This window comes from Salvelinus namaycush, chromosome 25, assembly GCF_016432855.1.
Source record: "Salvelinus namaycush isolate Seneca chromosome 25, SaNama_1.0, whole genome shotgun sequence".
NCBI lineage: Eukaryota > Metazoa > Chordata > Actinopteri > Salmoniformes > Salmonidae > Salvelinus > Salvelinus namaycush.
This window is the reverse complement of record NC_052331.1, coordinates 28,208,538-28,233,486: the sequence shown is the minus strand read 5'-3', so window position 1 is coordinate 28,233,486 and position 24,949 is coordinate 28,208,538. Positions and strand designations below refer to the sequence as shown.

The following is a 24,949-nucleotide window of genomic DNA, read 5'->3' as shown; positions in this document are numbered from 1 at the left end:
AAAACCTACCATATGTAAAAGTGTGATATAGCTAGGAAAATAAACATTAGGGACGTTTTCCTAAATAAGTTAAATCCGATTCGTGTTTTTTCCCATGCCACGATACTAACGAGTATCGCGATACTGGTATCGTCCCGGACCTAAGTGATGCCGTCAAAAATAATTTAGTCTAGTGTACAGGCCCGAGTCTCTGCTGTTGGAGAACAATTGGCTGGCTCGTATTTAGCATTTCTTATTTTCAAGGTGACTCGTTTTTGAAACTAGCAGACCCGGTTTCATTCCAGGCTGGGGTTAGAAACCCCTGGGAGCCCCTGCCTTTCAAAAGCCCTGTGCCAATTAGGGTTACTGTCAGTTCAATTTCAATCCAGGAGATTTCTTTACAATGAGGGTTCTTCAATGATGCAAATTCTTCACCCTTAAAACAAAATGGAAGGCTGTGGCCTAGGGGTGTAAAAGGCCCTAGAGGTGGGATGGCCAATAGTGATATTTAGATGTGTCACACACCCTTTCTTGAGCGTTCTATATAGCAAGCAGCACCAAAGGTCATGGAACCAGCTCAGCGACCTTGAGCTGCTGACTAGCTTTTTAAGAGTACGTAGGTAGCCCGGTGCAGTGTGCACTACCCACCCATAACCATATTACAGCATACAGGGCAGACACGGCTAAGGGCTGCAGGAGTTGGTCTCAGACATTTAGGAATACGTAGCCCTGCATGCCACCCTATAACCAGCGAGAGTACTGCGAGACGGCTACCACGACCACGCATCAGAAAACACCATCATGGTCAGACATCCTCCAGGCGAATTTGCCTCAGCCAGACTAACAGATAATGGGGGTACGTTCTTGCAGCCAGGGACCAAAGCGCACCGAAGCGATGCTATGAGACTTAACTGTGCCTAACATCTAGGTCATTCGCATTGGACAAATCTACTCCGACATCTTAAATGTCAACCACAAAACTCCCCAGTCAGAGCCCCAGTAACGGGAGGATGGGGGAGGGGAAAACTCTGGTAAAGGGGAAGAGGAGGACTGGAGAGTGGTGACGATGGTGTGAATGAGGAAGACGCCTAATAGAGATGCTAAGTGCTGGATGTGTGTGCTGCCACAGGGCGACCATTGTATGTTAATGGGTCAGCAGAGGAGGCGGCTTTGAGCACAAAACAAGCTAATGGAACCCAGGGCACGTGACTGACACACAAACACACACACCGAGTGAGTTATTGAGAGCTGCTAACCTCCACTCCCCACCGGCTGCCCCATCCTCCCTTCTCCGCCCCATTTCTCCCCCCCACAACAGGGCACATCCTGCTGTACACCATTAACTCACACATGAGTCCTCCGAGACAGACAAGGCAAACACACACAGAGAGCGAGAGAGAGCGAGAAGGAATAGAGGGAGAGAGAGCAGAGCGAGCGGAAAGAGAGCAGGAAGGGAGTATTCCCACTCAGAGAGAGGGGGTGGGGATGGGAGGGGGTTAGGAGATTAGCACAGTGGCGCCTGGATCTTGGGGAGGGCCAGGATATGCAGTGGAGAGGAAACAAACAGCTGTAAAAATCTATTTCCCCACACACAAACACCTCAAAACCCCCAATCAACAGAGCAACGCTGAGTTTTTAAATGTCACGCACCCACTCTCCCACACACACAAATACGTACATGAAAACAAACTCACAAAAAAAAACACACACACAAACATCAAAGCAAACTCACCTGAATGTGAGGCACTTTCTGGGGGGTTGGAGGCGACTGGTGTCCTGCCGGCGCCCAAGGTGGCTGGTTGGGCGGGGAGCTCTGGTGGTGGGGGCCGGCCAGATGTGTCTGAGCCTGTGACGAGGGAAAAGCGGTCTGGGCTGGGTGCACCTGCTGCTGGAAGGCCACGGGAGGAGGCTGCAGCCCAGATTTGGGAGCCTGTTGCTGGGGAGGGAGCAGCCGCTGGTCCTGTGGTCCTGGAGGCTCACCGTGGGCCATAGGACCTGGAGGTCTCACCTGGTCGAGAGGGCCTCTCTGGTTGGGGGACATACCCGGGTAGAGCTGCTGGCTCGGGGGCATGTGGGGGTGCTGCTGTGGGTGGGAGAGGTGCTGGGGATGATGTTGCGGTTGCTGCACGCCCAGGGGAGTGGTGTTTCTCTGAGGGGGGGCCATGGGGTTAGGGGCCTGGAGTGGCACTCCGGGGTACAACCCTACCTCGGGAGCAAGACCTGCACTAGGGGGTCGGACCTGTTGAGGCGGAGGTGTGACCGCGGTGGTTCCCATGCCCTTCATGGGGGACATGGAGGTGGGAGAGCCGTAAGATCCATGAGGTGGTGTGGGGAGGTGGGGCTGCTTATGGGGGGTGGCCTGGGCCTGGGAGGGGTGCATGGGCTGGCTGGTGATTTGGTTGGGGTGGACAGGCTGCTGGTGTACCTGAGGACCCGGGTAGCGCTGTGGGGCCCCCCCTGCGTTGGGGTAACACTGGACTTGTGCTGGCCCCATTGGCCCGCTGGCGCTACTGTTGTTGTTACTGGTGCTGCTGAGGCTCATGCCGGGACTCATCCCTGCACTGCCGGCTAATCCCTGATTATGGTTGCTGTACTGGGGGTAGGGGGGGTACGGCCCTGAGCTGGTTACAGCACCAGGAGAGGCTGCCTGGCCGTGCATGTTGAACCCCATGTTCTGGTGTGGCCTCCCGGCCAAGCCCTGGTGCTGCTGGTGAGAGGTGTGGGAGGCCATACGGTCCTGGGTGTGAACAGGGCCCTGGCCGGGCTGGTGAAGAAACTGCTGTTGCTGTGCCGGGTGGCCCGTCATGCTGGAGTTCTGCTGGAGCCCCACGTGGGCCATGTAGTGGTTGGGCTCCTGGCCCATGCCCGGAGGGAAGTGGTTGATCCTGGGTGGCGTCTGGGTCTGGCCAGGGTGGCCCTGCATAGTGGCGTAGTCGGACCGGCCCATGTAGGGGCCCATACGGTGGCCGTGGTCCTGGGGCCCTGAGGGGTCGTGCTGCTGGTGGGATGGGGCCTGGGGCCCAGAGGGGCCGTGCTGCTGGTGGGATGGGGCCTGGGCGGATGCCTGTTGCTGCTGGAATGGAGGCCTGCCCTGCCCGGGGCCAGTCTGGGGGCCCCACGCGGCTCCTCCGTCAGGGAAGGACTGCCCGTGCCCATCGCCTTGGGCTCTGGGGTAGACATGGTGCCCCCTTCCGGGTTGTTGGGGGCTGTTGTGGTAGCGTGAGTGCGGGGTCACCATGCTGTTGACGGCGGGGCCGTTGTCCTGCTGCTGCTCGTAGCCTGCAAAGGGGTCGTAGGGGTGACCCATCTTGGGCTTTCCGGGGACGGCCTGCGAGGGGTGGTGTAGTGAGTTGGAGGAGAGCGACCCGTAGTCCTGGTGCTCCTGCTGTCCTACGGGGTTGGGCTGGCCCTGGGGGAAGCCACAGTCCCCCAGGCCCTCCAGCCCGTCCGAGAACAGGTTGGCATCATCCCCGAACAGGCTCAACATCCCCGGGTCAGCCATTGCTGCTGGGGGGAATGAGGCTCCAGGGAACCTGCGCTCACACAGAGGTGGATGTCCTCAAAGCCTCTAATCCGCTAAATGATCTTCAGCATGTCACTCCATATTTCCCTAATTCTCCCAGAGAACGAGAATGCAGAGTCAGGCAAAGACAGGTTACAGGACCTGGAGGGAGAGGAGGAGAGAGAGATAAGAACAGTGTTAAGCAGGGGCTATTATCAGATGAGGTCCATTGTGCAACCTTACTCCCGTTCTTTCACCTCCTGCTAACTGAATTGGAGTTCTTAAAGTGGCACATGTTCAGCAGTTTAAACAGTTGTAAGCAACCCCTCCCCCAAGATGGCCCTTTCATCCCATCCCCCACCACCCCATCCCACCTCTGTTTCCATTTGCTTTCAAACAAAAGATTTTCCTCACCGAGAGAGAGAGACAGGCACCAAACCTAAACCCATTCATTCTTTAGGGAAAGAACAAAGGCCTGGGCAGAAGCAGGGGTGTTTAAACAGCAGCAGCTGCCAGATCAGCCCGGCAGATGTGAAAATACAAGGAGGGAGCCACCTGCTCAAGTGTGTGTTTTGTTGGTCAGAGAGAGAAGGAGAGAAAGAGGCAGAGATTCAGTGTGTGAATGTGTAAGGGAGTGAGTGTATGCACATATATTTTAGCTGTGTAGCTGTGTGTGTGTGTGTGTGTGTGTGTGTGTGTGTGTGTGTGTCCTCGACCTGCTCATCCCCTGAGCTCTGTAATCAGATGAGCAGGGGTTATTATGGAGGTGTGAGAAACCAGGCTGAAAAGAGAGCCAGCACAGGGATTGGATGTCCAACTCAACACGCGACGTGTTTATGTGGGCCTGTGCGGACTTGAGGCCGTGTGTGTGCTTGTATTACTATCCTCATGGGTACTGGAAATACCCAAAAGTCCCCACAAGGACAGTAAAATAAGGAAAATTCTCCTCATGGGGATAATTCCCAGAGGACAAAGCCTCTCCTCATGGCTGCTAGCACCACTACCACTGACCTTACGTCAATGAGCAGAAGGGAAACCATTTCCTGCAAAATAGCGACTTTTCAAAAAGGGACATTAGCATAAGCCCTTGTAAAACAATTCGGAGACACTGAATTTCACCTACTCAAACAAGTTAAGAAATCCCTGAGGTGAGAAAGAGAGCACATCTCACAACATGCTTTAGCAACATAGTACAAAAGGAATTAAAAGAAACTTGCTGGGCGACTCACCAGATGAAGAAACAAGCTGTAACCGATCTCTAAAGACAAACCACAACACAGCTAGCAGTGTCGACAGAGAGAGGAGACAGATGTAGCCTAGGCCTACGCAGTAGTAAAAACACAGTATAGCAAACAGATATACTACAACATATTTTACTTATACTAGAATTGCTACATTTGTAGAACAACCATAATACACTTATTGCTTACATCTACAGATACGATTGGACAAGTCTCAACTGCGATATAGACCTAGAGTTCAGACTACGACATCTCCTAATACTACCACTTACAGTACTCGTCTCCAGTCACCTTCAATTATACGCCCACACCATCATGCTCCGTACATTCTGCGTAGTTTCAGCCACAGTAGAAGCCCAGTGAAAATATATGATAACAAGTCAGTAGCAATCAACACAACACTCACAAATTCATTTAATTCCACTTGGGCCTTCGAGGAAAAGACTCACGAGGGATGGAGAATGAACGAGGCAGAGGCACACTTCCTTTCTAAATAAAAACTGTCATATTACAGCATGGCCGGGAAAGGATCTCTTCCGTCATCTGGCTTACATTTGGAGAGATTGAGTCTTATGGTTTAAAATGTCCCTTTCATCATCTCAAAGATTCCACTGAGCAGGAGGAATTTCCCTGCTTCCTCACCTCCTGGGCCATAGATCCATCCCCTCTGCTGCCATTCAGCAGCTCAGCTCCTCCAGGATAGAGAGAGAGCTCCCATGGCCTCCTTATGACACCACACCCTGGGGGTGGAGACGAGGCAGTGGAAGTGTGTCTGGAATGGAGTGTGTGTGTCAGTGTTCATTTTGTCAACAATATAAATGACAAATACTCAGCAACGACCCATTTTTCCTGACAGACGCCCTGGAAAAACCGGTAACTATTACAAATTACTTTTCATTTTAGTCTATGAGACGAGAATATTTCATGCAATCTCTCTTCGGCAGACTTGACGTCTTTCAGTTGCGCGGTCTGATTGAGCTAATCTACCTCGCTCTACCACACAGGGGTATTTGGTAATACCAGCACTGAACACATGGGGCGCTGTTTTCAAAACACCATTGATACTCTAATCCGAAGGTTAGCAATGCTAACATGTGCGTGTAAAACCCCAAAGAGAATGCTAAATGCTAACAAGCACATTGTGAACATTTTGTAGTTTCTGACCAAAACTACACAAATAAGTAAAAAAATGCTACTCTTTTGCTGCAAGCACAAGACAAATATTAGCAGGCAAGGCTCGTGATCCAGAAGGGTATTCTCTGTAGTTCCCAAGTGAATGTTTGATTTTGAAGAAGCTAACCACTTAGCTAACTAGCAACTAAAATGAGCAAACCAAATGCACAACTGCAAAGCATTTGAAAAATTTTAGACAGTTAACTTGATAGTTAAGATATTTAGCTGGTAAATATTTAGCTGTGAAAAGCATACTGTAATTATACTTAAATATAATATGCAAAAATTTCAACTATGTTACTGAGTTACAGTTCATACAAGGAAAATCAGTCAATTTAAATAAATTCATTAGGCCCTAATCTATGGATTTCACATGACAATGCAGGGGCGCACCCACTTGGGAGCCAGGCCCAGCCAATGAAAATGAGTTTTTCCCAACAAAAGGGCTTTATTACATACAGAAATACTCAGTTTCATCAGCTGTCCAGGTAGCTGGTCTCAGACAATCCCACAGGCGAAGAAGCCGGATGTGGAGGTCCTGGGCTGGCATGGTTACACGTGGTCTGCGGTTGGACATACTGCCAAATTCTCTAAAACGACATTGGAGGCGGCTTATGGTGGAGGAACCAACATTCAATTCTCTGGCAACAGCTCTGGTGGACATTCCTGTAGTCAGCATGCCAATTGGAAATGTTATTGACCCAGGCACAAGTTGCACCTGTGTAATGATCATGCACTAACAGGGATGCAAACTAATTTGTGCACAAAATATGAGAGAAATAAGCTTTGTGCGTATGAAACATTTCTGGGATCTTTTATTTCAGCTCATGAAACTAACACTTTACATGTTGTGTTTATATTTCTGTTCAGTATAGATCACCTGGCGCATGCTGCACAACAGTGAGTGACACAAGGCTCCGGTATCTCGTCGTTGTGTGCTTGTAAACAAACACCACGTGACATGTGACTGGGGACTACCGTAAGCTTCATAATGTGTCAGGTGAAATGAAGAACGCAATGTACTTTATCTCCTAACGTATTGCACAAGTTGACTGCAGGTATTCACTTAAAGTAGCTACAAATATTCAAATGTATTTTATAAACTTCAAAAATAAGTCGTTTCAACAGTATTGATGGAATTGAAAAACCATTGTGGCTTTTTCCAAATACCCCGGTATACTGTATATAGTGGTATACTGTATATACAGTAAACCACTCAAGCCTAACTTAGGTTATTTTTGCTTTGATCACATCAGAAATTCTATTTTCCCATGCAAAAAACTAATAATATTTGTTGAATATTAGGAGTGCAGTAATACTTCTGGTATTTTTTGGAAATTCTCATCTTTTCAATTAAACCACTTATTTACCCCCTTGACAGTTATTATAGGAAGGAAATCAGAGCTATAAATTGTTTATATCCTATATGGTAAATTAGGGCTAGCATTGGTAACAATCTGCCACAATATCAATGTTGCCAGCTAAGGTATACGAGGGGATAGTAGGCGGAGTTGGACAAGGCTATCTGAATGTGCACATGGAAGTTAGAGGTAGCCTAAATATTAATTATTTAATAGAAAAAATATGCACTGACTGACTAAAAGTAGACTAAAATTGTCCTGAGTTTAAGTTGACTGATAACTAAGGATGAAATGACAAAAAGGTGACCAAGACAAAAATGGTATAACAAGACAGATGCCAAAATGAACAGTGTGTGAGTGTCGTCAGGATGGTGTAAATCTGTGTACATGTCTGTGTGTAGGGTGATTGGGTGCCAGGCAGTAAGCTAGTAGGGGGCGGAGCAGAGCCATGCCAAAAGCTTCAAATTTGAATCCCTTCGATCTGATTTGGAGTCTCAGCTGGCGGGCTGACCGTTCACCTAATTCCCTCTACAGTGACATGTGGCTTATTGACAGGGCCATTCCCATGTCTCTTTCTCTACACCCCGGTGTGTGTGTGTGTGTGTGGGAGAGGGAGGTGGTTTGGAAAGAGAACAAGCTAGAGGTATAGGGGATTGCAAAATCCAAGATGGCAGCATGTCAAGTCGTTTGTGAAAAGTAGATTTGAACCTACTAATAACCTATTCATTTATGGTTGAGTAAATCCACAATGTCCTTGTTGTGTAGTGCAAACTATTTTGTTTTGCTGGTGTAAAGATAGCAGGTCTCCCTCAACTCGGATACATTTCCCCCCCCCTCACTATTTGCACTTCTTTACTTGAGGTTTACCAAAGTAACCCCATCTCTGGCTGGCCGAGTTCTTTCTTCAGCTTTCCCTCCGCGGAGTGTCAGCTGGTTGTCAAAAATGGATGGGGTTAGGATTTGGGTTAAAACAACTGATGCAATTGTGTTTCCTGAAACCTGGCTCAGCAAGTCTGTTCTTGATAAGGATATTTGTATAAATGGTTACAATGTGTATCACACTGATCGAGTTAAGAAAGGTGGGGTGTGGCTATATATGTAAAAACTAAATTCCCTGTAAGTGTGGCAGAGTCTGAAACTATTTGTAAACAGTTGGAATTTCTTGCTTTGAATATTGAGGTTTCAAAGGGTCTCTCTATAACTGATTGGCTGTTATAGACCCCCCCCCCCTCTGCGACTGGCTGTTACAGACCCCCCCCCCCCTCTGCGACTGGCTGTTATAGACCCCCCCCCCTCTGCATCTGACTGGCTGTTATAGACCCCCCCCCCCCCCTCTGCATCTGTGACTGGCTGTTATAGACCCCCCCCCCCCTCTGCATCTGTGACTGGCTGTTATAGACCCCCCCCCTCTGCATCTGTGACTGGCTGTTATAGACCCCCCCCCCCCCTGCATCTGTGACTGGCTGTTATAGACCCCCCCCGCATCTGTGACTGGCTGTTATAGACCCCCCCCGCATCTGTGACTGGCTGTTATAGACCCCCTCTGCTCTCGGTGATGCATTTTCTTCTCTGATGAACCTTATGTCTAAACTTCTTTACAGTGAAGTGATCTTGATTGGTGATCATCTCAACTGGTGTTGGTTAAAGAAGGTGTCTGATGATTTTAAACTGATTTGTAATTCTATGAATCTTACCCAGTTGATTAACTCACCTACTCACCCAAATGTCCAGATAAATCTACCCTGACTGATTTGATATTGACAAATGTTCCACAAATATTCTGCGGTTGGTGTTTTTTGTAATGATTTAAGAGACCATTGTGCTGTTGTTGCTGTTAGAAATACCCACATTCCTAAAACAGACGAGTTTTAATGAGCAGTCTTTCGTTCATGATAAGTTTTATTTTGACTGGAGCAGATTGAGCTTATTCCTGATGTGGAAACTGCCTGGAAATTCTTTCATGATGGTTTTTTCCAAATAGTAAGCAAACATGCCCCATTCCGCAGGTTCAGGGTTAAAAGGGAGGGATAATCCATGGTTTTCTTCTGAGGCGTCTTTTATTTTTCACGACCGTAATCTAGCCTGGGCTAAAGCAAGGAAATCATGGTCTGATGCTGATTGGCTTCTTTTTAGGCAGCTACAAAACAAGTGTTCTTTTCTTCTCAGGAAGACCAAGTCTGAATATTTTATGTCTGTTACCACTGATAACCTGAATGACACTAGACCGTTTTGGAAGGCTATTAAGTCTGTCTGGAAACCGTAATGTTCATGAATTACCGTCATGTGTATTGAAGGACTTTGTTGCTGTATATATGACAAAACTGAAGTGCTGAATTGTTTCAATGAGCCCTTTGTATCATCTGGTAGGCTGTTTGATTCAGTGTCCTCAGTCTCCTTACAACCCTGTGTGGACAAACCAGCGAGAGCAGGTCAAACTTTGAGCTTTTTGCCATTCTCAGTGCAGGAGGTGCATAATCCTTAAAATCAGAGAAAGCCTGCAGGTCCTGATCTGCTTTTTAAATCTGGCAGCTGATTTCATAGCTGAACCACTTACATATCTGTTCAATCAAACCCTGGAAAGTAATGAAATTCCAAATATCTGGAAATCAGCATTTGTCCTACCACTTTTAAAAAGGGGAAGATCCAACCCTTTTAAGTAATTATTAGGCTAATCTCAAAGCTGTCACCACTGGTGAAAATAGTTGAAACCCTTGTGAGTGAACAGCTAAAATAGTTATATACTAACTATTTTATCAATGTACCAATCAGGCTTCAGGAAGAAGCATAGCACAATTACAGCAGCCATGAAGGTTTTAAATGATATCACTGAAGCCCTTGACAAAAAACAGCATCGTGTCTCACTTTTTATTGATCGCTAAGGCTTTTGATAGCGTTGATCATGCTATACTGAGGCAGAGATTGTTGAGTGTAGGTCTTTCGGAGCATGCAATTGCATGGTTTGCTAACCATCTGTGATAGAACTCAGTGCACTCAATTTGATGGGCTCATGTCTGTTAAATTGTCTGTCTAATGGTGTGCCCCAGGGCTCTGTACTCCGTCCCCTCTTATTCACTATTTATATAAATAAGACAAAAAAATAAATAAATGTGCAACTTCACTTTTATGCTGATATTGTTATTTGTTGTGCCTCGTCTCACTAAAGCGTTCCAGAACTTGCAAACTGCTTTTTATACTGTTCAACAAACCTTGTGTCAATTGAAGCTTATCCTCAATACTGACAAAACTAATGGTATTTTCTGAAGCAAGAAATAGATCTCTGAACCTTTCACCTATTACTACTTGTCAGGGCAATGAGACTGAGACTAACCTCAAATATCTTGGAATTTGAATTGATGACGGCCTCTTAAATTGCATATTCAACAACTTACAAAAAAATTAACTGAAGTTGGGATTTTATTTTAGGAATAAGGCCTGTTTTTCATTTGAAGCCAGAAGGAGGCTAGTATCAGCTACATTTATGCCTTTACTAGATTATGGGGATATTTTAAATATGAATGCTTCCACTCAGTGTTTGAGATCAATTGACACCCTTTACCTTGGTGCTTTGTGAACTGCAAAACACTTATGCACCACTGCACTTTGTATACCAGGGTTGGCCGGCCTGGTATAAGCCATTTTGGGTTTACTACCATTTTATTTGGGCATTTTTATTGTTCAGAAATGTGGTGGGTACTCTCTTCGTTCACAGGACTTTATCCTGCTAACTGTTCCAAATGTCCGAACTGAATTTGGTAAAAGGGCTTTTATGTACTCTGCGCCATCGTCTTGGAACGCCTTACAAAATACTTTTAAACTGGAAGAACTTGTCCCGATTGGTGTTTTTAAATCACTGGTGAAAGATTGAGACTGATTCCCTGACCTGTCAATGTTTTTAATTTGCTGTTTTATGATTTTGTTATATGGTTTTTTACTAGATTACTTGTAGTTTTGCATGTTGTCTGTCTGTAATTGTGTAATTACTTGGTGCTGCCTATCTTGACCAGGACAGACTTCAAAAAGAGATTTCAAATCTCAATGAGCCCTTCCTGGTTAAATAAAGGTTAAATAAAATAAATATAGGGGAGGGAGCCAGCGAGAGGTGGAATGAGAGAAAGATGGAGTTCAGTCAGCAGGCCGTGTGACGACCGATGAGTGTGTGGCGAGGTGCGAGTGGGCGGTCAGGCATGCCCTAATGCAGAAAACATTAGGAGGCACCTGCCAGTACACACACGAACAACCAGACCAACACTTTCTCTCTTGGGGTTAAGACTACGTGTGGTGTACTCATACAGCGCCTTCGTAAAGTATTCAAACCCCTTGACTTTATCCACATTCTTAGGTTACAGGCTTACTCTAAAATGTATCAAATTGTTTTTCCCTCTCTCAATCTACACATAATGACAAAGCAAAAACAGGTTTTGCGAAATGTCAAATTTATAAAAATAAAAAAAATATCTAATTTACATAAGTATTCAGACCCTTTACTCAGTACTTTGTTGAAGCACCTTTGGCAGCGATTCTAACATTGAGTCTTCTTGGGTATAATGCTACAAGCTTGGCACACCTGTATTTGGAGAGTTTCTCCCATTCTTATCTGCAGATCCTCTCAAGCTCTCAGGTTGGATGGGGGGGCATTGCTGCACAACTATTTCCAGGTCTCTCCAGAGATGTTCGATCAGGTTCAAGTCTGGGCCACTCAAGGACATTCAGAGACTTGTCCCGAAGCAACTCCTGCGTTGTCTTACATGCTGACCAGACCGCACGCTTGCGTGCACATGTTGATTTTGTCCCCCCACACCAGACGCGATCAGGAGACGCAGGTTGAAATATAAAACATTCGGAAGCAATTATATTAATTTGGGGACAGGTCAAAAAGCATTAAACATTTATGGCAATTTAGCTAGCTTGCTGTTGCTAGCTAATTTGTCCATGGATATAAACTTCGGGTTGTCATTTTACCTAAATTGCACAAGGTCCTTTACTCCGACAATGAATCCACAGATAAAGCGGTAAACCTCCGTCTTATTCTTCTGGTGGTTGGCAACCAACTGGATTCTGGATGTCAGTTCATCTTTAAAATCACCCACGTGGGTATATGCGCCTAAAAACCATTGAGGAGATTTGAGAGAGCGTTGAGCATCACAAATAGAACCAAGTTATATTTTCACAGCTGGGTGCAATGATTGAACAACATGTAAGTGTACATTTATTTAGCAGCACACGCACCGTGTCCGGTCAGCATGTAAGGGTCGTTGATTGGCATTCAGGCCAAATATTTTAATCTTGGTTTCGTCAGACCAGAGATTCTTGTTGGTCAGAGTCTTTAACTGCCTTTTACTGGCTGTCCTCCTGGAAGGTTCTCCCATCTCCACAAAGGAACTCTGGCGCTCTCTCAGTGATCGAGTTCTTGGTCACCTCCCCGACCAAGGCCCTTCTCTCCCGACTGCTCAGTTTGGCTGGGCAGCCAGCTCTAGGAAGAGTCATGGTGGTTCCAAACTTCCATTTAAGAATGGAGGCCACTGTTTTCTTTGGGACCTTCAATGCTGCTGACATTTTTTTGGCACTCTTCCCCAGATCTGTGCATTGAAACAATCCTGTCTCGGAGCTCTACGAAGAACTCCTTCGACCTCATGCCTTGGTTTTTGCTCTGACATGCACTGTCAACTGTGGGAGCCTATATAGACAGGTGTGTGCCTTTCCAAATCATGTCCAATCAATTTAAATTACCACAGGTGAACTCCAATCAATTTGTAGAAACATCTCAAGGATAATCAATAGAAACAGGATGCACCTGAGCTCAATTTCGAGCCACATAGAAAAGGGTCTGAATACTTATTTACATAAGGTATTTTACATTTTTATTTTTTTTACTACATTTTCCAAAAGCTCTAAAAACCCGTTTTTGCTTTGTCATTATGGGGTGGTGTGTAGATTGCTGGGAATTATTTTTCATTTAATCCATTTTAGAATAAGGCTGTAATGTAACAAAATGTGGATAAGTCAAGGGGTCTGAATAATTTCCAAAGACACTAACTACCCAAACCATAACTACTAGTCGACAGCTGTCTCTAACTACAATTGTACATGAACAAGTCACAAAATTGATTGTAGCAAGTGAAAGAACAACAGACAGTGGGGCTAGTTATTTTCCCCCTGCTATCCTGTTGGTTTAACTGAAGAGACATTTGTCCAGGCAATCCCCAAAATGTGACCAGGAGACATTTCCTGTTTGTGGGGAGGTGAGCTGACAATGGACATACGATACCATTTTTGTTTTCACACTAACACAATACCATCATAATAAGCCTTTCATTAGAAATACTTTCAGAACATAGCCGTGACCATGTATAGAAGGTAGACAGTGTGGGGAAGGAAGGGAAGTTGAAATGTTGATTGTTTCAGATAGCGTGACCACAGGTCTTCATAAAATGTGCACTACCGTTTTGTTTTGAAGGCTGGCTGGCTGGCTGGCACGCCCAACGGCTGTCCTGCTATTGACACGAGCAACGGTGACAAGCAGACAAGCTTCTAATTATACGTGATTAGGGATAATTCAAAACAGTTGGCCTCCACTTTAGCTACTCTCACAGTGCTCGTGGTTTTATGCAGTTTAGATTGCGAGAGGACTAGGAAGAACATTGAAAATTCAAATGAGAAAAACCTGACGCCACATGTATCCCAAACTGCACTGTATCAGTATGTGTTTATATACAAAGGAATGATTCAAGTCAGAACAAAAGCAACAGACTACTTTCCCAGTTGGAAAGGTAGAGAAGTTCTGCCTTCCAAATGCTCTTGTTCACACCTTTCTAAACAGGCCTATTTTTATTTTACCTTTAACTTGGCAAGTCAGGTAAGAACAAATTCTTATTTACAATGACGGCCTATCCCAGCCAAACCAATTGTGTGCCGCCCTATGGGACAACCAATCACGGCCGGTTGTGATACAGCATGCAATCGAAACCAGGGTCTGTAGTAACACCTTTAGCACTGAGATGCAGTGCCTTAGTATAGGGCTCCCGGGTGGCGCAGCGTCTAAGTTCCCCAGTAGCGTTCAGTGGCGTTTGTTTACACATTTTGGAGTGTGCTCAAGAAATTAGAATATTTGACACTGAAAAGGAGGGGGGTTCATTTCAGCCACTTAATTTTATGCAACAGCAACTAGCCTACTTCTCACTTCATAAACACCCTAAGCTAATGACGGATTATGTTCTTTAGCTTTAATGATAACACTAATTATGTAAATGTATGTGCGAGTAGCAAACAAGCTTAACTATGAGAATAGTTTCACTGCAGGGTATCTAAACAGGTTGGTGCAGAAACTGTTCAATGATTTAATTTCAAGTGGGTTAGTATAACTGGCTATCTACTACTGATATATTACAAGTAGAGCAGGTGGTCCAAGTTTGTTGGCTACTGGCTAGACCTCTGCTTGGCTAGACCTCTGCTCATCGAATGACACTAAGTCATTTTCACTTGGCATGTTGAAAAGATCTCAAAAGAATCTGAAGACACGTTTAGCATTACTAATTGGGTACCTGACAAATGACTGACATGTCCTAACCAAACTGTCAACATTTCAAGATTAATTGTCATACTCAACTGTCTGCTCTCTTATGTATAGCCTACTTAAGGCAGTCCCAATTGAATAAATTTGAACACTGCCATTGTAACTTCCAAAAGCTAACCACACTTCTATTTCTAAAGTAATGGTCACAGGGGTCCTATTTTTAGACATTAAATTACACATAAAACATTAGTAAAATGCCTCAGAGCTCTCAATGTCTTGGTCCCACTAATCCGGGGCTATCTGATTCAGTGGTGTCCCTGTGGACTGACCTGGTATAACCACCTGGGGTTTCTCCCTCCCTCAGCCTTGAGAGCCCTCAGAGTACAGGTGGCACATCATGCCCCAGCGAGAGGCCAGCCTTCCAGAGGCACACCTTACCACTAGCTATCCTTTTATCTATCCTAACCCTCTCCCTCCCAAATCTACTAAACTCCCTCTACTACTACCCCCCACAAGGAGGGTAGGGATGTCTGTTGTGGCTAATCGCACAGAGTGTGAATGTGAATAGATGTGAGAAGATGGGGGAGGGTTGAGCAGGGAGGCAGAGCAGAATGTTTGGGCTGTTATTTGCATGAGGGAATCTGGTTATTTCACGCGCGGCTGCCTTTCTCTTAAATGTAAAGTCCCCATATTTGGGGACCCTATTTGATTTTTTCTATTCAATTCAGTCTGGTATGAGATCAGTAACCCCTATCTGCAAAAGCAGGACGTCTGCAGAAAGCTGAGTATCTTGGTTATTGATCTATGCCTTCAAAATCTTGTGTGACTTACTACACTATATGGGCATATGAATATATAAGGGCAGGACGAGACGATGACCTCATTTCAAGATGGCCGCTACCTACATTTCAGTTAGCGTTGTGAAGCTTAAACACGGAATACATTGATAAACACCGAAAGCCAGGACAGATCATGAGGATTTCGACACAGCCTACGAAGATTGCCTTCTAGAAGGATTGGATCCACTAAGGAAAATTTGACTTTATATTGCTAATTTAATATATGTATTTAGTTTTTATAAGTTGTCTGCTTTTTGTACTTTTAGTTTACATTAGGCCTATGTAACAAGTCATTTCAATGTTAAATAATTCCTAAGTAGTTATTAACTGTTTCATATTAGTTAACTGTTCTAAGTTTCATCCTTGTAACTTTGGAGAGGCCACTAAACTCTCATGGCCACTGTTTATTTGTGGTTCCCACCTCTACCTTTGGAGACAAAGTGTTACTGTTTGCATTGTGTGTGTGTGTGTGTGTGTGTGTGGTGTGCTTCACACCTTCTGTGTGAGTCACTGTACAGATATAGTTCAGGCTTGGTGTTTTTACTTCACAGCAATGTCGTTTTGTAAATTAAGTCATCTGTAATTCTGTGTCTTACAACAATATATCCCTTTATTTTATTCACCATAGAGTGGAGGATGTAGAGGATTTGAATGATGACGTTTGGGAGCCACCCCTCCCCAGCAAGCCCCCCCTGCCGGTCAAGGTCTTCAGTCCCCAACTGCTGTGTCAATCATCCTGACTGATGGTTCTACATCCACTTTCATAGACCTCTTGAAAAATAAAATAGGACAAATAGTGCCACAAGCCCTTAACAGAATCGGTTTCCCCAAGACCAAGGTAAATGACATCACAAAGACAGCGGAGAGGGGGAGCAGACGTTGGATCAGGACTAACACGATGCTTTTTGTGAAATGGAAGGGAAGTAACCATGCTCACCACACAGCATGAGGCATTCAATAACAACCATGTCTCAAGGAGGGTGAAAATAACAATGGGGCATGGGTGAGGAAGAATGTCCCCGTTTCTGTGAAGGACTACAATGCCAATGGGGCATGGGTGAGGAAGAATGCCCCCGTTTCTGTAAAGGACTATAATGCCAGCATAGGGGTTGTCAACCTATTTGATCCTCTGATAGGCTACTACCAGGTCCTCCACCAGTATAAGACTACTTTGTGGACATTGCTACAGTAAATGTTTTCATTCTCCACAAGCAGATGTCCAAAGCAAAAGGTCAAACCCCTCTCTCCCAGTTGGCCTTCCGAGAGCAGCTGGTGTTGGAAATGGCTGAATTGGGGGTCCAAAGCAACCTCACAAGACCCCCCACTCAAGGTGAGCATCATTATCCAACACGCATGCCAAAAGATAAAAGAACTGCAAGTTTTGCACAAAACACAGGGGGAAAGGAGGAGTGAAATAACAGTACACCTTCTGTTTCCTGGCAGAGGGACTGCTTCAAAGACTATCACGACAGGCACAAGCTATGGTGAAAGTGAAAGCTAATCTACACCTGGGATGTAAAATGAACACAGGCCATTTGTAAATAGTTCCGCTTATTTCTATTTTTGCACTTTTTTTTGCAAAGGACACATGTAACCAAGTGTGTGTCAGACAAGACATTTTTATATTGTGTTGCATTTCTATTGTTTTTGTTGGATATGCCTAGGCTAAACATTCAGGCACTTTGGAGAGGTTGAAAAAAAACACTTGGATATCCCCTGTATGTCCCCCGACACCACCACAATGTTTGAGAGGTTGGTATGGTAGAGATAGTGTTTCTATACTGAACAAATAGCATTTAGTGAAAGCAAATATGTAATAGCACTGGAATGATCTAATTTACAGACATAAGTCACTTTGGAGAGGTTTAGGAACACTTGGACACGTGCTGTGAACACACCTGACACCACTTACTAAAACATCTGCCCATTTCTAGTTGTTAGGTCTATCAATCCCATTTTTTCTGATATTGTTCACATGTTGTGGAAGCCATCTGATGTGTTTCCAGGTCTACTCATCAAAATTCACTTATAGCTTTTCAATGAAAGATGACTTTCATAATAAAAATAATTGTTTGTGTGTGCTTGATCTTGTGTATTCTGAACTATATAACTCCTGTCTTCTGAGCATTTCCTCATAATTGCATAGATTTCTTCTTTCCAAATATACCCAGTTTTTCATTGTCAGAATCGTGTAATTACACATGAATAGCAGCTACTTTTGGGTATGTCTATGTAGGCGGAAATCTACATTTTGCCATTACATTTAAGAGGTTAATGGACTTTATCTTGTCTACAGCAGGGAGGGGTAAAACAGGAAGGAGTTCTGTTTATGCAATCTGTTCTCCGCTTTAAACATGTGGGCGTAATATCTCCTGAAAAAAATCACTGTCCAACTCCGAGGCATTTCCCTGGTCAAGAGTGGGGCAGGGGGGGGGGGGGGGGGGGGAGTATTCTGGGGAATACAAAAGGTCGTCAGTAATATATTCAGCAGAACTTGACTCCCAGGGAATGGCGGCACCTTGCCTTCCTCTTTGGCACTCCTCGTCTGACTGGCTGCCCACTGGCAGAGGGACCTGATGCAGCTCCCCCCTAACCACTCACCCCTGGGGCTTTTGGGCTGGCCCGTAGCAGGCCTGGGACCGGCAGCCATGCATGTGGCCGTGACACTGGCATGTGGGAATAAAGGGGAGGGGGGCTTTAACTTCCTGTCAGGGATGTCTGGCTCAGCAGAAAAAAATTACAGAGAGACAGGGGAAGAGCGAGAGAGACAAAGTTAAGAGGAAAGACGCGGGGAGAAGAAGTTCAGCTTTGGAAGGTTTCATCTTTTTCTGTCTGGAGTCCGTGGCATTGAGGGAATGTTTGTATGAATGGCTCAATTCATTCATTTGTTCTTCCATAAATTCAGTCTGAAACAATCCCCCAAAACTGTACTGTAGTTTGTGTGTCATTTTTCCTTGAAGAGTCTTGTTTGCAAATCATCCAGAATTATGTGCTTAGAGTGCATTTACAGGTTATACGTAAATAACAAAAGAAAAAAATGGGCTGGGCCATACTAAAAATGTATCCCAAGTTTGCTCCAGCACAATTGTTTTTATGTTGAGATGACTAATCAAATCAAATTTTATTGGTCACATGTTTAGCAGATTTTATTGCGGGTGTAGTGAAATGCTTGTTTCTAGCTCCAAAAGTGCAGTAATATGTAACATGTAATATCTAACAAATCTAAGTAAAGGAATGGAATTAAGAATATATAAATATATGGACGAGCAATGTCAGAGCGGCATAGAGTAAGATACAGTAGAATTGAATTCTACTACTAGTCTCTGCTTTAAAACAGACTATTGAGCAATTTAATTGGCACCACAAATACCATGTTCAAAGTTGGTCTTACTATAAGTTTAACAGTTTCCATGGTGAAAAGTTAAAACCCAAAACCTCTATCTTTCCATTAAGAATCAATTACAGGATTCCCGGGCCTCCCAGAGAGATAAATCATTTTCAAGCCAGTGGCTGTGAGTGCGACTGGGTGGGAGGTGGTGCAGGGGCTACCCATGCCCAGTTAAACCCGCCTGGAGGCTTCAGCTTTTAAGACATCAGCATGCTTCAGTTTGGCTAGCGCCTAGCCAAAATTGGCTGGCCGAACAAGTGTGCTTGTTTGTTCATATTGAGATGCCGTAGCCAGCATACACTCCCCACAAAAGTTAAAATGAAACTAAAATAACGCAAGAAAGCTGTCATTAATTAACATTTTTGCAGAGGAGATCTAAGTTTAATTGCACCAACCATCTAAGATGTTTGGTGCAGTATTTCTCAATTAAAAAATGTGCATTGAAAACAAGGTATTTCTCGTTGAATGAGACGATGGAAGAATCCCTACTGTTGCCCAATCACCAACGAAGGGGTGTAGACTTCGGTTCCGAACTTCAGCTTGCATTTAGAGAAAAATGTGTCCCCGAACAACCAAAGTCCAAAACATCACAAAATACTGTAATTAATTTATACAAACTCTTCCGAACTGTTTCAGATTGGAAGCATGCGGATGGATGCCTTTAACCTATTGGTTTTATGACACGCTGCCTCAGGGCAAATGATTTCTGACTGTACTTCCGGAGGCCCTTCCGACAGAACACAAAACTCTCCGTGTAGATCAGTGTAGGGGCAACTTCATCCCTCTCCTGCGGTAGGACTCAAAAGTCATGAATGGTGTCTCCTTTTCTACCGCTGCACTGATAGCCCTGGACAGGTCAACGCGAGCCCTTGTCTTTTGCTGTATTGCTTTCACCTACACTGAGTGTACATTAGGAACACCAGCTCTTCCCATGACAGACTGACCAGGTGAAAGCTATGATCCCTTACTGATGTCACTTGTTAAATCCACTTCAATCAGTGTAGATGAAGGAGAGGAGACAGGTTAAAGGATTAAGCCTTGAGACATGGATTGTGTATGTGTCCCATTCAGAGGGTGAATGGACAAGACAAGATTTAAGTGCCTTTGAACGGGGTGTTAGTAGGTGCCAGGTGCACCGGTTTGAGTGTCAAGAACTGCAGCGCTGCTGGGTTTTTCACACTCAAAAGTTTCCTGTGTGTTTCAAGAATGGTTCACCACCCAAAGGACATCCAGCCAACTTGACAAACATATGGTAAGCATTGGAGTCAACATGGATAGTGTGTCAACATCCCTGTGGAACGCTTTCAACACCTTGTGGAGTCCATGCCCTGACAAATTGAGGCTGTTCTGACGGCAAGCGGGGGGGGGCAAACTCAATTTTAGAAAGTTCCTCTAATGTTTTGTACACTGAGTGTATTTGATCATACTATCATTTCAAATCAATGCCGAGGATGGACCTACTTTACACTAATCTAGTGAGATGCTACCCTGACTAATGTCTTTAAATCTCCTCTAGGCTATCTTGAGCTGAATTATCCTTCAGACACTAACACTTAAGCACAATACTGAATCTCAGCTGTGACTGTGCCATGGTTTGAATAAGAGGATGAGGACAGAGAAAAAGCCACCTAATGAATGGACAGAGGGAAATACCCTCTACTTCTGTCATAACTAGATGAGGCTACTGGATGAAAATGGGCATAGAGAAATACAGATTTGACAAAAGCTGCCACGCAGGAGCCATACAAAGGTGAGCAGAGTGAATAATACAATCTAATCAGCTGTGGCCAATCTTTAAACACATTCTGTTTAGAAGAAAGGAACTGACACACAAGCAAGGCTTGGGGGCTGGCTAGGCTTCACTTCAGATAGATTTGAGAAGCTGCTTCTTCACCACTACTAGAGGTAGACAGGTGGGCGAAGAGGGGGGGTTGCTTGTTTTCCAGGCACAAGAGGCCAGCACAGCCCTCCTGCTAACCCCGGAGAGGAGAGGCAGAGGAGCAAAGGGAGGCCTGGGGGAGAGGGACATGATGACAGAACCATGCGAAGCTTCTTCCACTGACAGGAGCAACAACCGCCACATAACTAAACAAAATGGCAGCGATAATAAGTGGTCAGATCTGATGATCCACACAGACAGTGTCCATAGCATTCATACAAGGACTCAGTTGAGATTGAGTGTTCTTCTGACAGATGAGGCTGCCGAGACAGGATCCGGACTGCCATTCCAGGTGTTAGGTAATGACAGCAAGGCAGAGGGGGGTGGGAGAAAGAAGTGTCTGTTTCTTACACGCATTAGCCTATCGTAACGCAATAAACCCTGGTTTAAATCTTTATAAAACCACATTAGATATTTGTGTCAAACTGCTTTGGCAACAAATCAGGCTGATTTAGTGGATATATGGAAGAGAAGTACCTTTACCTTTCCACATTTGCTTATATATGAAATGGTTGCCATTTCCCCACAAATTTGTCAAAATATCATATAGTAGTATAGTAGTTTGAATGTACAACTGAAACCAGTAGGAGTAAAGATGCTGTGGAAGCTTACCAGCATGCATTGCTCTAGCAGGTATTCCCAAACTGGGTTACGACAAATAAAAATGTGATGCACATTTTTTTTTTTTAATTCCCGACATACCCAGGGCCTCTTATCTGTTGACAGAAAATAAAATTAAACCATCTAATGTTCAGCAAAACAACAATGTCAAATGTTTTTATTTATATTTAAATGTAACCTTTATTTACCTAGGCAAGTCAGTTAAGAACAAATTCTTATTTACAATGACAGCCTTTCGGGGAACAGTGGGTTAACTGCCTTGTTCAGGGGCAGAATGACAGATTTTTTTACCTTGTCAGTTCGGGGAATTGACCCAGCAACCTTTCGGTTACTGGCCCAACGCTCTAACCAGAGTGAAGGTTTACGCAGACATTTAGAAATGGAACATGACAATTTGAAAAATAAGCCAGAGGAGTTTGAGCAAGAATGAAGATGACTTTCGAGTAGTAAGACATGTATAAAAGCAACAGATACCATTAAGAAGGGGCTAGAAGAGTCTTATATGGTGAGCTACTGAGTGGCTAGGACAGGCAAGCCCCATACTATTGTGGAGGACTTCATTCTTCCTGCTGCCGCAGATATAGCTGGGACAATGCTACGGGAAACGGCAACAAAAAAAACTAAAGGACAATGCCTTCATCAAACAACACTGCTTCACGACTCATCAGTGACATGGCAGGAGATGTTTTGAAACAATTACAACGTCGCATACAAGCCAGTGAATTCTATGCGTTACAGCTGGATGAGTCAACAGATGTGGCGGGCCTGGCACAGCTCCTGGTATATGTCCGTTACGTTTACGGGGGGTCAATTAAGGAATCCATCATCTTCTGCAAATCAGGACAACATGAAACAATATTTTTAAAGTACTGGACAGCTTTGTGACATCAAATGACTATGGTGGTCAAGGAGCGCTGGTATCTGTACTGATGGCGCAAAAGCCATGACAGGGAGACATAGTGGAGTGGTAACACGTGAGCATCAGTTGCTCCCGATGCCACTTGGGTACACTGCAGCATCCACCGAGAGGCTCTTGCTGCCAAGAGAATGCCTTTCAACTTGAAAGACATTTTAGACACTACAGTGGAAAAAGGTGAACTTTGTTAAAGCAAGGCCCCTGAACTATTGTGTATTATGCTTTTTCAACATACAGAAGTGCACCGTTATCAAGGGGCAAAGTATTGACACGTTTTTTTTGAATTGGGAGACGAGCTTAAAGTTCTCTTTACTGACCATAATTTTCACTTGTCTGACCGCTTGCATGATGACGTGTTTCTCACAGGTCTTTCCATCATTGTATGATTTGTGTGCAAATGAACTCAAGCGTGCAGACAATGTCAAATGTGATATAGCGAAGCACCTGAGTGAGCTGGGTGCGCAATTACGCAAGGACTTCCCCGAAACGGACAACACAAACAACTGGATTCGTTATCCCTTTCATGCCCCGCCTCCAGTCCACTTACCGATATTTGAACAAGAGAGCCTCATCAAAATTGCAACAACCGGTTCTGTGAAAATTTAATTTAAATCAGAAGCCACTGGCAGATTTCTGGACAGGGCTGCGCTCAGAGTTTCTTTCCTTGGCAAATTGCGCTGTTACGACACTGATGCCCTTTGCAACAATGTACCTATGTGAGAGTGGATTCTCAGCCCTCACTAGCATGAACACTAAATACAGGCACAGACTGTGTGGGAAATTATTTAAGACAGACTCTCTCCAATACAACCCAACATTGCAGAGATATGTGCATCCTTTCAAGCACACCCTTCTCATTAACCTCTTGAGCCTATGGGGGCGCCATTTCGACTTTGTAAAAATGAGTTCCCAAATTAAACTGCCTCGTACTCAATTCTTGCTCGTACAATATGCATATTATTATTACTATTGGATAGAAAACACTCTAGTTTCTAAAACCGTTTGAATTATTTCTCTGAGTGAAACAGAACTCATTCTGCAGCACATTTCCTGTCAGGGAGTGAGATTTCAGAAATCGAGGTCCCTGTTCTGAGGTCAGTTTATAAGTCCCCATGTAAGCCATCGGGCTACATGCACTGCATACGTCTTCCTCTAGATGTCAGTAAGCGGGGAGAATTTGAATGGAGTGGATTGCGCAATCTGGGACCTTATATAAGACCGTGGAACGGAAGTACCGTCCTTTTCAACGGTGCGCCTGGCGCATCAGGGACATCACTATGGCCTCCTGCAAAGCTTTCGTTTTAGCAGTTCTGTATCTCCGGTCATGTTTTTATTCGTTATAGTTGTTAAAGACATCATAAGGTAGTTAATTTAAACCGATTTATAGCAGTTTATATCAGTTTATTGCAATTTTCCTGGATTGCTTTGTCATGTGCTTTCACGAGTTGGACACCTCTCCAGTGGGTGGCTAACGTTAGCGGCTATTTCGACAGGACAAGAGGACATCTTTCAACCAAAAGACGATTGTTCTGGAGAAAGGACACCTTGCCCAAGATTTTGATGGAAGCTCAGCAAATAGTAAGCAGTCTTTATGCTGTTAATTCGTACTTATGTTGACAAATGTCAAATAATAATTCCGCCATGAATTATGGTGCGGTCTCGCTTTAGCGCACGCTGTATTGCGCAGTAACGTTAATTTTAAAAATCTAACACAGCGATTGCATTAAGAACTAATTTATCTTTCATTTGCTGTCCAACTTGTATTTTTTAGTCAAGTTTATGAATAGTTTTCGATTAGAATAGGTGCCTCTCCAAGATGGCGCCGGACAGATTGCTTGAAGTTTAGCCCTCTAATCACATTGTATAAGCACGATTTGTGCCGCTAAATATGCACATTTTCGAACAAACTCTATATGCATTGTGTAATATGATGTTATAGGACTGTCATCTGAAGAATTCTGAGAAGGTTAGTGAAAAAATTAATATATTTTGGTGGTTTATACGTTATCGCTATTTTTGCCTTGAATCAATGCTGTTGTGATGTTTGCTATTGTGGTAAGCTAATATAATGCTATATTGTGTTTTCGCTGTAAAACACTTAGAAAATCTGAAATATTGGCTGGATTCACAAGATCTGTGTCTTTCATCTGCTGTACGCTGTGTATTTTTAAGAAATGTTTTATGATGAGTAATTAGGTAATACACGTTGCTCTCTGTAGTTATTCTAGTCGCTTTGGTGAGAGTTGTGATGGTGGCTGCAATGGTAAACTATGATTTATACCTGAAATATGCAAATTTTTCTAACAAAACATATGCTATACAATAAATATGTTATCAGACTGTCATCTGATGAAGGTGTTTCTTGGTTAGTGGCTATTTATATCTTTATTTGGTCGAATTTGTGATAGCTACTGATGGAGTAAAAAAATGGTGGAGTAAGAAAGTGGTGTCTTTTGCTAACGTGGTTAGCTAATAGATTT

General features: G+C 44.2%; 1 protein-coding gene across 1 annotated transcript in view; it reads right to left on the bottom strand.

Annotated features, from left to right (window-relative positions):
• The window catches only part of LOC120019866 (chromodomain-helicase-DNA-binding protein 7-like), a 96,670-nt gene that overhangs the window by 68,477 nt on the left and 3,244 nt on the right, over positions 1 to 24,949 (bottom strand). Inside the window, exon 2 of the mRNA XM_038963280.1 lies at positions 1,712 to 3,643. Within this exon, the coding sequence (XP_038819208.1) occupies positions 1,712 to 3,481 (1,770 nt within the window). The 5' untranslated portion in view covers positions 3,482 to 3,643. The remainder of the gene's footprint in view (positions 1 to 1,711; positions 3,644 to 24,949) is intronic.